Source organism: Lycorma delicatula, chromosome 1 (genome assembly GCF_047948215.1).
Source record: "Lycorma delicatula isolate Av1 chromosome 1, ASM4794821v1, whole genome shotgun sequence".
NCBI lineage: Eukaryota > Metazoa > Arthropoda > Insecta > Hemiptera > Fulgoridae > Lycorma > Lycorma delicatula.
This window is the reverse complement of record NC_134455.1, coordinates 147023738-147036480: the sequence shown is the minus strand read 5'-3', so window position 1 is coordinate 147036480 and position 12743 is coordinate 147023738. Positions and strand designations below refer to the sequence as shown.

The following is a 12743-nucleotide window of genomic DNA, read 5'->3' as shown; positions in this document are numbered from 1 at the left end:
AAGTAAGGGTCATTAAAAAAAAATTAACTCATGAGAAAAGGTTTTTAGTTACAGTTTTAGTTTACTACATATTTACTTCACTTTTCCATGTAATTGCCATTCAGTTCTAACCACTTTTCATAACATTACACCAGTTTCTTTAACCCCTCTGCATAGTTCACCACCTGGGAATTGGACCAATTGACAATGACAGTCTTGTTCCTCATCGTTTTCAAACTGTTGTCCACCAAGCCACTTTTTCAAATGCAAGAAGAGGAAGTAGTCACTAGGTGCAAGGTCGGGACTATGTGCAGGGTGGTCAAAATAAGTTCCCAACAAAAATCTTGAATCTTCTTGGTTAAGACAGCGTTGTGAGGAGCGCGTTGCCGTGAAGGAGGATTATGCTGGATGACAGCTTCACACATCGTCGATTTTGGATTGTATGTCTCTGTTTGGTAAGTGTTTTGCAGTACACGTCAGCTGTAATTGTTGATCCATGTTCCATGAAATCAACCAAACTGATGTCCTTTTCGTCCCAAAAAGTGGTAGCCAACATTTTTTGACTAGAGTATGGAGATTGCTTAAACTTTTTTGGCTTTGGGTAACTTGAATGGCGCCACTGCATTGACTGTTGTTTCGATTCTGTGTTGGTGTAGGATTTCCACATGTCATCGCCCATAACAATGTAGGAAAACAAATTATTCCATATTTTCGATAGCGGTCCAAAAATGCTTGTCCACTGCACATTATTTGTTCTTTGTGTTGGTTGGTGAGCATTTTTGGTACCCACTTTGCACAACACAGTTTGCAGATAGAGGTCTAAAATTCATAAGCCAGAGCAGAAATTCATCAGCCAGAGCACTAATAATCAATCGCTGATCACATGGCAGTTTTCGGTTCACTTGTTCAACAATTTCATTGGTCTGAATACTGGCCGCGCTGTTCTTCGTTATACACATTTGTGCAGCCAATTTTAAAGTCTTGACACCCTTGTCTAACGTCTCCTTCACTTATTACTGTAGGTCCAAACACTAGACACAACTTCCGATGAATTTCAGTTGTGAAGCATGACTTCACAACTGGCAGGAGAAATGTTTGCCATGGATATTGTGATCTGCATTCACTGGCAGGCAAACAACTACTGTCTTGAAACAACAACTGTACCAAAACAACTGCAGTGGCTTTGTAATTAGCTAATAGATGACCCTGCATGCGTGAAACTATGTTCAGACCCGTTAATATTTAAATGCAAGTCTACGGCTCATACCTTATGAATAAGCACTGTGTATTAAGAATAACATTTCTGAATAATAAAAAAGTACAGCTTTTAAAATTTCAAAGTGTTTGAAAACTTTTTTTAAAAATAAATAACAGATGATTGTTGAAGGATAAATTATTAAATTTTATGAATGAAATATTTATTTATTGGTTTGTTGTTGGATGAGTGTTTTATTAAAGCTGTTGTTAAAGCAAGAATTCAAATGTAAGATGAATGGAAGCTATTTACTAAATTATTCTTGAGCTGTGCCTCATTGAACTCCTGTTAGTTAGGCAATGTAACTTCCAGTTATCATTCTGGACAAGAATGAAATGTAGGCTTGGACAATGACCATTTTTAAGAATATTCATTTATTTACCCATTGCTCTGTGAATTCATAAGTTCTATATTAACACAGGTCACAAATTCTCCTTACCTTGAGCCAACCTGATCCAATTGCGATCTTTGTATCCAATCCTCAGAGATCCATTCTAATATTATCTTTCTAGTATTATGTAGGTCTATCCAAAGGTTTTCCAAACAAAAACCTAGCAGCTACTTTTACATTTCCCATTCACGTGGTGTATATACTTGTACTGTCCGCACAATTTACAACATTTAATCATTTAACATATCCGGACTTGAATATAATCTATGCAGCTCAAAGTAATATTGCTTCCTCTACTGTCCAATATGTTTGTCAATTACAGAACCAAATATTTTTCTCAGAAATTATTCTCAAAAACTCTACATATTCTTTCATCCACTTAACAGAACGACTATGTCTCACAACATTGCAACTGGTAAAATTATTAATTTATAAATTTTAATTTAACTATTTTTGATAGTAATTGAGAGTTTAATAACTTCATCATGAGGAAAAATCAGTGTAATCATTTCTGAACTTCCTTACCAATTTAATTATGACTCATTAGAATCATCCCTAGGTATATCAATTAATAAATTCTTTTGAAATATCTCCCATTTATATGAAGATTAACCGTAGATTTCTCTTCATTCTCACTTTCTCCATACTTAATAATGATTTTGGCATTTTTCTCAAATATATTTCTGCAGTTGCCTACTACATTCAAATCATTTGCATAACTTAAATGAGGTTGTTTTGGTTCAAGATAAACCTATACCACCATTGGTTCTATTTTTCTGATGACATGTTCTAACGCAAAATTAAACAAAAGTGCATCTTCATGTTTCAGGCCATTACAAATATCAAAATAATCTAATAATTGCTCCACTTATTGGATAATAAACCATTTAACAATCATCCACACTCAAATTCTATCTTTAGATCAGTCCAAACAAGCTTGAATAATTCTAATTAACTTTATGGGATTATCAAATTGAATTAATATCTCATATACCTTATCTCTTGAATTGGGTCATATGAAATGAAGTCTCTAAATAGTTGTTGAACCTCCTGATTTTACTCACTTTTTTACAAAATTTGTCTGATGGTAGAGATATTAATTTATTGTTAGATCTAGCTCTTCAAAATATTGCACTAATGATCACCGATAATTTCTTAGACAAAAGGAGTTAACCTTGAAAGTAAAATATTTGATATGATTTTATGGCATGTTGATAACAAAGAGATATTTCTACAATTGCTGCAATTTCCCTTATTTACCTTTTTTATGAATAGGAATAGTAATAAATTGTTTCCATTCTGCTGGAATGGACTCTTTGTTATAAATTGTTCATAACAGCTTATGGTTCTCTGTATCAATATTTTCCCACCTGATTTTATTAATTCCAGTATGGAGTCTTTCCTCTGAGCTTTATGATTCTTCAAGTTTATGATTAATTTTTGCCTTTCTTTGATTAAGGTTCAATGATGTGGGGTTTTCAGCAATCTCAATTTTGAACCTATTCTCTCAATGCCCACCTCCTCACGAATGTTCAATACTTTACTGAAATTCGAGGGTGAATCAATAAGTACCTGTGTTAGGAATGAAAATGCAAGTTTTCAGAAAACTTTTTTTTTATTTTCCAACATAATCTCTTTTTAGGAGGATATACTTTTCCCAATGTCCCTGCCATTTTTTTAAACCCTCTAAAAAATACAATTTGTCAAATTCTTCAAAATTGGCTTCTGTCTCGACAATGACCTTTGTTTGAGTCAAATTTTTTTCCCTCAGGAAATGTTTTCATGTTGGAGAACAGAAAGGAGGTCACAGGGAGCCAGATCGGGCGAGTATAGTGGATGTAACAGCCATTCATACAATTTGGCTGCAGTGTTTTTCGATGAGTGAGCTGATGCATTGTTATGATGAAACAGCATTTTTTCTCTGCCAGGTCGGGCCATGTCTGTTTCAATTTCTCGTTGAGTCGGTCCAATAATTCGCTGCAGTACAGTTCCATGAATGTGCTTTCTTTTTCCACAAATTCTATAAGGATTATTCCCTTCTCATCCTAAAAATTTATAGCATGACCTTTCTGGCCAGTGGGACTGTCTTGGCCTTCTTTGGAGCAGATTCGCCTGGAAAAACCCATTGTTTTGATTGTCATTTGATTTCTGTCATATAGTAATGGATCCAGGTTTCATTAACAATGATGACTTGATGTACAAACTCCTGTGGATTTCGCTTAAAGAGGTCCAAACACTGCTTCGAAGTTGACAGCCATATCTACTTGTCCTACGTGAGCAATCACAGCATTGATTTTTTTATCACTGAACCAATACTTTGAACAATATTTATTTTCCTCTTATGCAATCCTATGAATCCAAACCTTCTCAGAATCCTCTTCTGAATTGGAATCTTTTAACACCACAAATGTATTTTTGATTTCCATGTGGTACTTCATCCTGTCCTCATTCTTCTTCAGTTTTTTGTTGTTGAATCTTTTGTGAGCTTCTGTCTGATCTCTCTTACGTTTGTCAAGAAAATCAGATTTATGTTTCCCTTTTACAAAAAAGTGATCTGAATTACAGTTTGCACTTGTGTATGATGTAATATTTGTTTGTATGTCATCTGTTATTCACCAATATTTGATCTGTTTGATTATGTCTAAGACCATTTGAAGAAGTCCAAGTCCATTTACATACATCTTTATATTTAAAACACAGACTCTTGATTACTATCTTTAAAATGAAAAATGTATCAGTCTAACTCCACTATTGTTACTTTATTGTTTTATAATTGCTCAATTATGAAATTTGAATTTCCCCATTGTTTTGAAAAAGAATTCTTCTTTTCTTATTTTCATATTGCAGTCGCAGTGCAACACAATTTGCATAAAGTAACTTGAAATACTGCTCTAATTTTTAATATAAAATCATCCTTAATAGCATCATCCTTCTGTGTAGTTCGAGCATGTATGTTGATGAAAATATTGTAGTATGTTTGTGGCTAGATTAGGATATTGAGAGATTATGTCAATAATATGATCCCATGAAATTCCTACTCTGGTCTGGTAACTCTTCTTACGGAGCAAACATTTTTTTAGGTGTGTCAGTGGGCAGTATTATGAAAGACAATTGTTAAACGGACCTGTTACTTTTACTAAAAGGGTTCCTTTTAGTCCCTTTCTGCATTTCTCCCATTATTATATTTTCTACTACTTTCTTCTTAATTGGTAGGAATCCATTACACGGTCCATTATACCAGTCTTGTTACAATATGATTATACCATCTACCCTGCAATCTCAACAGAGGCTACCTATCACTGATTAATTCCACTTGTTTCATCAGTGAGATGAACATCTTTCGAATCAAAAATCCTGTGCCTATATTTTGATAAGTAATTCCTTAGTAAAACGAATTATATTGCTAACATAAACAAAGCATAACTGTTTTAATACTTCCTTCTCTTAACTTCCTAATTTCTTGTAGAGCAGTGAGATCTAATTTGTATTTTTTCACTTCACTGAGTATTTCTTGAAATATGCCTGGCTTGAACAAACTAACATGTAAATTTTAGATTCTTAACTCTTTGAATTGTTAAGATCCTATATTTCTTACTTGATTCAGTAGGTTTTTAGTCAGGGCATATTCAAATTATTATCTATTACCACACTGTCTGTAGTAATAAATTTAAATTGATGCTGCACATTTTGAAAAACTGTATGATTTGAGTGTCAGTCTGTATTTCAGATATGTTCAGCGATTCCCTCTTTGGGAACCATAATGTATCCAAGAATTCCCAAATCACCTGTTACTGTAACAAAAAATCTCTCCATGAATCTTAGAAGGCTGGAATTTGACACTACTAAGACCCATGAAATTTTTATCAACTGTAGTGGCAGCCTTCTGTGCTGGCTAGCAGAAGGTTTAGGCCCCATCGTAATCAGTGAGCTGTCATGCCCAACCAATTTCTTTTCAGTACTCTGTACGTACCATCTATTGGGAAACCACAAATACCTGTTATCCCACTTGTACCATCTTACGTACCATCTATTTGGAAACCACAAATACCTGTTATCTCACCTGTACCATCTTATAAAACATTTTATTATGTCTTATGAGATTATAATGATTTATATTTCTTTCTTGTTAAATCATCTCATAAGAAAAATGTTGCATGTACAATTGCCACTATGTAGTGACCCATTGCTGCGGTTTTTATTAATATACTGGGTCACCACTTTCACACCCAGGCTAGTAAGCTGTCTATAACTGTTTATTCAATATGTTTACAACTACCCTCAATTTCTAGAGGCCTTTCATCTATTTGTAACCTGAGCAAGCTCAGGGTTGTGAGTTTTGGAATGCACTTGAACAAAATCAGTATTTGCAACTAGCATTTAAAAATATTTAAACATAAAAATGGATTTACTAAGGAATTTAAGGTACAATATTCCGTTTAACTTGCGTAGTAGAATTGTAGTACATTTATCCAAATGTTTAAAATGTAACTCAAATAGTGTGTAAGTAAGGTACATGTTGTCACTACATAACTTTTAAATAATAAAAGTCTATTTCTCAAAAGCTATGGGTGATAAAGTCATAAAAAATTTCAGTGGTAAAAAAGGTGATGCTGATCAGTGTTATTTTGTCATGTCAAAAAAATTTCTAATCAATTCTGTTGCTGTATGCCTCACTTCATTTCTGAATGGTTGTATGAAAATAATAGTTCAGTTATGACTAAATTTTATTTTATCTTTATATTAGAAAGTGAAAAACAAATCCAGTCTTTTGAAATCATTATTTTTGGAGTAGTGCCTTTTTCTGAATAAAGTTTGGTTTTATTGTGTTTGTTAAATATTTTATGCACATCACTAAAAGTTATGAAATTGTTTTTGTTTAATTTCAGAATTGTATGCAGAAGTTGTTAAGAAGTGTCGTGAAATTGAAGTGACTCTTAATCAAAATGCAAAACCTGTACAAGAATCTATTCAAGATTCATTGACGTCAGTTTATTAACTATTTTTTTTTTTTTTTTTTAGTTATTATTAATTACATCTGTAATGAAACATGGATTTTATATATATATATATATATATATGCACACACACACTTATATAGTAACATGCAGATTAAGCTGAGTGCATGTTATTTAATAAAAAGTAACCTTATTTAGAAAAAAGGTCATACCTATGCAATTGGTGAATTTCTAGTAATTAATATGTCCTCCTTTATTCTTAATCACTTCAAGTACATGATTTAACATCAATTCAACAAGTATATTACACATTATTTTTTTTGATTTCTTCATCATGAAACCATACAGATATTGCTTTAATGAGGTCTGTTTTTCAGTATAATTCATTTTTGAGAGTCATTTTTTGACTATTTTCAGGTAGGTTTAAGTCTGGGGAGTTGCCTGGCCATGAGATCACTTTCATTTTTATTTCTTTGAAAAATTTTTTGACTTTTTTGGCAGTATCAGATTGAGCCAAATCTTGGAACACATTGTCTAGTGGGAATTTGTTTTGAAGTTGTGTATCAACCCTTTCCTTTGTAATCTTGGTATATCCATCAATTTTCAATATACCATCTACTGGAAATAATGAACAAGTGCTTTCAAATGTGAAACAACCCCAAAAGAATTTTTTTTCTGAGATATTTAACTAATTGTTGATATGAGCTGGTGATGCATTTTCATCTGATGCTTTTCTAATGAATGGAACCTTCTGGCCCTGCCATGAAACTGTGACTCGTCTGGAAATAACATTTTTGCTGTCTTCTTTGGTCTAATTAGCTTGTGCCTTGGCTCTACAAGAGCCTTTTTTTTTGAACCTTACTGGTATTAAAATCTGCTTTTTAGCTGGCCCAAAAGGTTTCTGTCCAGCTGCAAGAAGTAGGCATCTAACAGTTGTCACATGTAGATCTGTTCCATTGGCTGCTAATTCTCAATTTAAGTCTACAGCAGATAATTTTGGATCAAGTTTAATTTTTCTCACTAATAGCCAATCCTGTGTTGGAGTAGTTTCTCTTTTACAGCCTTTCCTTTTCCTTTGAGGTGAAAAGGAACCAGTTTCTTTAAATTGTTTTAAAACAGCATTCACATCCCTAGTCCAACTCCATACATAGAAGCTATTTGTTGTTGCATCATACTGGTATGCTCAGTAAGAGAAACAATTTTCAAATGCTTTCTTGGAGTTATGTCCATTGTTATATATTCAAGACACGCTGAACAAAAAATACAAAAATATGATTTTGTAATAAAAAATAAAATAAACTTTCACAAAACACTATTTATAATGTAAAAATTGCTAAATAGCCAAAGATCAGTAACTTCACATTACACAGACAACTTAAAAATAGGTGTGGTCAAGCAGAGTAGCCACAACATAGAAATAAAAAAAATTTCCTGTGCTCGGATTAATTTGCTAGCTACTGTAATTTATTAAGAAATTATTGTGTTTTCATCTGCCTAAAATAATATGTGAAACATAAAATCATTCTTTTTACATCTGTAAAGAAGTATATTATTGGAGAAAGTTATTTTTTGAATCTTTGAAAGATAAATTTTTTATCTTTTTGATCTGATTTCGTTTGTATAATGTGATTTTGTTATAAGTTTTTGAGTTGTTTCTGTTTTTTGTAAATTTATGGTATGATTAATTTACCTCGACATAAAGGTTTCATGTACATGAAGGCATGAAAATCATTTTTACGCTCTGTTCTTAAGCACTTTCTGTTCCTCTTCCAAAAATTAGTTGTAGAGTTTCATTCTTTATCCAGTACACTATTAACATTAGTTAACCATTTTATTTAGAACTATTTTAAAATTTTAGGTTTGAGTAAACATTTAACAAAATAAACAAAAACTGGTTTGGAAGGTTATTAACAACGTTTTTTAATTATAATAACAGAAAGTTTGTATCTCAATGTCTGTACTCTGTTCTGAACTCTTCAGTAGTAAATTTGTTTGATTGATTTAGATAGTTATGAAGATTTGGGTTTTAATAGAAAGGATTGAACTTTTTTAGTCTAAGTGGATCTGTTAATTATAATTTTTAATGTTTAGTGTATTTAGTTGATGGACTGGATGGCTTATACAAACAAAATTTGTGTTTTTTATGATTAGTTTTGGATCCTGTGGAATTTAACTGAATTAGTATATTATGTCTTTATTTGCCATGTGACAGGAAGCTGCTAGTTAGTACAATATTAATATAAAATTATCCACTTACCACAAACTATAAAATGAAAGTGGTCATTGTGTGATATAGTTATATAATTAACCAACAAAAACAAAAAAAAAAAAAAAATACCCTATTGTAGTTAGTTACTGATTTTCATTCTTATTTTACTTTTTGCATATCTATGCCTGTGAAACTCCAGATGCTTGGAGTTTCCCTCCAAATATCCAGTTCCTGGTCATGAACAGTGGACCGATTTATTACTTTTTTATTATCATTTATGTGGTTATTGGCTTAGTCATCATATAATTTTGATTCAATGTTGATTTATTGCCTTTATTTTACCATGTTGTAATAGTTACAGTGATATCAACACTGAGAATTTTACACATTCATAAACTAATTTATGTTTAGTTTATGTTCAAAACTAAACATAAAAAAATTGTGCTAATTTACGAGAAAGAAAAATTATAATATTTTCATGTTTTGTAAATATAAGAATAATTATATTTATATAATATTAGAATATGTGATGCATACATGTTTTTAATAGAAAATTATGATTTTAACAATAAAAATCATTTTATTTATTTTTTAACAGCAAAAATCACAGGATTTAACAAGAAAATCTTCAATTTAAAATGTTATAAATTAGTTGATTTCTTTAATTACAAATAATATTGGTAAGTAAAATGGTGTACTATGATTTTAGAGATCCTTATGACTAATTATTATGTGTTAGAAATTAGGTGGCTTAGTAAAAGTAATTTTAAGGATATCTATAGACTAAAGTGGTAACCCCGACTTGTTCAAATGAGTCTATATGAAGAAAATGTGCTTTGATCAACAAAGAATGTCTGAATGATGGTTTCATACTATCTCTAAGTAACTGATCTTCATAAAATTAAAAAGAATGGCCTGTATGACAGCACATGACATAATGCACCTCTGTCACTCATTCACTGTAAAGTGATCGTTCGTAAAATTATGTAGAATTTTGATTCAGTCCATAATGATATTTTTATTTTTTTACAAAGCTATTAAATTAAAAATATGCTTCTTTAGATTTGTGCCCAAGATTAATAAATTTTTTATTTTCTAAATTTACTGGTTATAATTCTTGTGTAATTTCAACACTGCACTGAAACACTGAATTTTGTAAAAAAAATTTATACACTTTATATAAATGTTTAATGCCTGAATACCATTTAACAGAATAGTTTGAACTCCTGCCAGTCACTAAACTAACCACATTAATGTTCTTTCATGTGTAAACTTTTCTCCTTCTTCTAGTGGTTTCTGTCCTTTAGATTTTGTTGCCTCAAAAGTAGTGCTCATCTTTTGGTGGTATTACCATCAGGCATACTGGTCACAGTTGTGCTAATTGAAGCACATTGTGTAACACAGTCCTTTGTAATTAATTTCAAAGTTTTAAATAAACAGCATATTTTAATCAGAATGAAGACAGATAGTGGCAGTAGTATTAATTCCTGTTTTAATACTATTTTACCTCCTTTGAAATTGCCTATTACTCTGGCTTATTTGCCATTTATATATCACCTTTAGTTGCTCACCTTATACCATTCCTTAAATATTCTATACAAGTATTAGTTTTTTAGATGTCACACAGTAGTCTAGTATTTTAAAAGTTGAGTCTCCTTTCTTGGGAGTTTCCATCTCTAATGTCAAAAGGTTGATAATTAATCCAAAAATAACTGATTTTTTTTTTGTATTGTTAAACAGCTTCTCCTAGTTACAAAAATTATTCTCCTGTATTGTATGAATAAAATTATTATAAAATGTGATGTAAAGCAGAATGAAGAATCTCCTTCCAATTTGATAATTAAATTTCAAACTCGTATAAGTCAAATAAAAGCAGATGTACTTTCACAAGTGAGATTCATCCAATTCTGTTCTTGAATTGGCTAAACTAATTCTCAAGTAATGTTTAATAGCAATTTTTTTCAGGATCTGGTCAGTAACTTCAGTCTGAACTGGGTCAATCTGGCATGTTTGTCAAGTTTGCTGAACTTAACTTGTTTTAAACGAAGCTCAGTATTTACTTAATGCCAACATTAAATAGTTTTTTCAAAATACCTGGTGAGGTTTAGGCTGTAATATATACATCTAACATATCTTTAGTTATTATTTTATATCGGTTATTACCTGTGTGTTTTTTTTTCCAGAAAGCTGTGTAGTTTAGAACTTGGAACTAATGGATTAGTTAATTTGGAGAGAGAAGCAGATACAAGTGAACCACTTACCTATGTTCTTCAAGCACTTCTTGCTGTTGAAGTCTTATTAAATCCAAGTGCAGATACTAATACATTAGTAAATAAATTGTTGATGGTTCAAAGATTAAAGGTAACTTACTGGAATAGTTTTTCTCAACAAGGAAAGATGTAAAGTATATCTCTCAGACATATGTCACTGATGGCTGCTATTATTTTGGCTACCTTTGTGTGTATTAAATCCTTTTGTTTATGTTATCTGTGCTTATGCATTCTTCTGAGAAGAATGTGTTCTGAATATTTCAAATATTTTATATTATTTAATATGTAATTGATAAAATTATTGAACTTTGTGAACATTAATGTATTGAACCATTCATTTATCTTTTTTGCCATCATATGATGAAATGTACGAGGTGTGTTTTTAAAGTAAGGTCCATTAAAATAAAAACAAAACTGAAAAATATGAAAATATGAAAAAAATTACATTTATTAACTGCTTTTGCGCATAACTGCCTTCAGCTTCAACAATTTTTGCATTGCATTTCATAAGCTTCTTCATTCCTTCTAGAAATTCTGCTGCCAGTGATTTAAACCACTCATTAACGCCATTTTTCAATTTATTGTATTGTCAGACCTTTGTGATGCAAGCCACTGTTTAAGGTAAAGAAAAAGAAAATCACTAGAAGCTAAGTTAGGACTATAGGATGTATGATTGAAGATGTCCTATAAAATTTTTCTAATTCCCTCACTGTTCAATTTAGCCTACCATGTGTGGCTGAGCATTGTCATGCAAAAACAAAATCATACAGGATAGCATCCCGTGTTTTGTTTTTTTTAGCCTTTCTAAAAATTTTTAACATTTTGCAATATGTATCGGCATTCATAATAGCCTGTGATCACTAAATTCAACAAGCAAGACTTTTTTTTTCTTAGAAAACAGTAGCCATAAGCTTCTTTTCCAAACATTTGTGTTTGAACTTCTTTGGTCTAGATCACAAATACCGGCTTTCCATTGACTGCTGCTTTTTCTCAATGTTGGAATAAGAAATCCAGGTTTCATCTCTGGTAACAGTGTGACCAAACAATTCATTACCTTCATTTTTATAGTGCCACAAAATTTCAGAGACTTTTGCTTAATGTGTGTCAGTTGACATCTTTAGCACCCACCTAAAAACACAATTTGGCACCCATCTTTAGCACAAATCTTTTATTGCCCAATTTTTCAGTCAAAACTTCATAAATTAAAGATTGTGAAATATCAAAGACAGTTGGACATAGTGAAGTGCCAGTTTTCTCAAATTTTTTCAACTTTTCCCATCAAATCATCTGTTGTCACTGACATTGGGCCGTTATGTTCATCATGTATGTTTGTTTACCCTTCCCAATGAACAGCATCACCCGTCTTACTTTACCATTGCTCCTAATTTTCAGCCCATAAATCTCATAATTTTACCTGTGAATCTTTGTTACAGAATTGTTTTTTACAATAAAAAATCAGATTATTCCTCTTACTTCACTCTTCACAGGATCACTTAGATGGATCCTGTGAATATATCTGCTGACAGCTGACTGTTGATTGAAATAACTGAACTACACAAGTGTCATCTATTTACATCACATATGTAGGCGGCAAATTCAAAACGAACCTTACTTTAAAAACAACCCTCATAGATTTCAGTGGTTAAATACTGTAAATAATAATTGGCTACATCCTTATTGGGTA

At 31.5% G+C, this 12743-nt stretch overlaps 1 protein-coding gene across 4 annotated transcripts in view; it reads left to right on the top strand.

Annotated features, from left to right (window-relative positions):
- Positions 1–12743, top strand: part of MED24 (mediator complex subunit 24) — a 119463-nt gene that overhangs the window by 29964 nt on the left and 76756 nt on the right. For all 4 annotated transcript variants that reach the window (XR_012756170.1, XM_075364074.1, XM_075364065.1 and 1 more), the window contains exons 6-7: positions 6512–6608; positions 10973–11150. Coding sequence is in view for 3 of the 4 variants with exons in the window: in XM_075364074.1 (XP_075220189.1) it covers positions 6512–6608; positions 10973–11150 (275 nt within the window). In the remaining variant the exon portion in view is untranslated. The remainder of the gene's footprint in view (positions 1–6511; positions 6609–10972; positions 11151–12743) is intronic.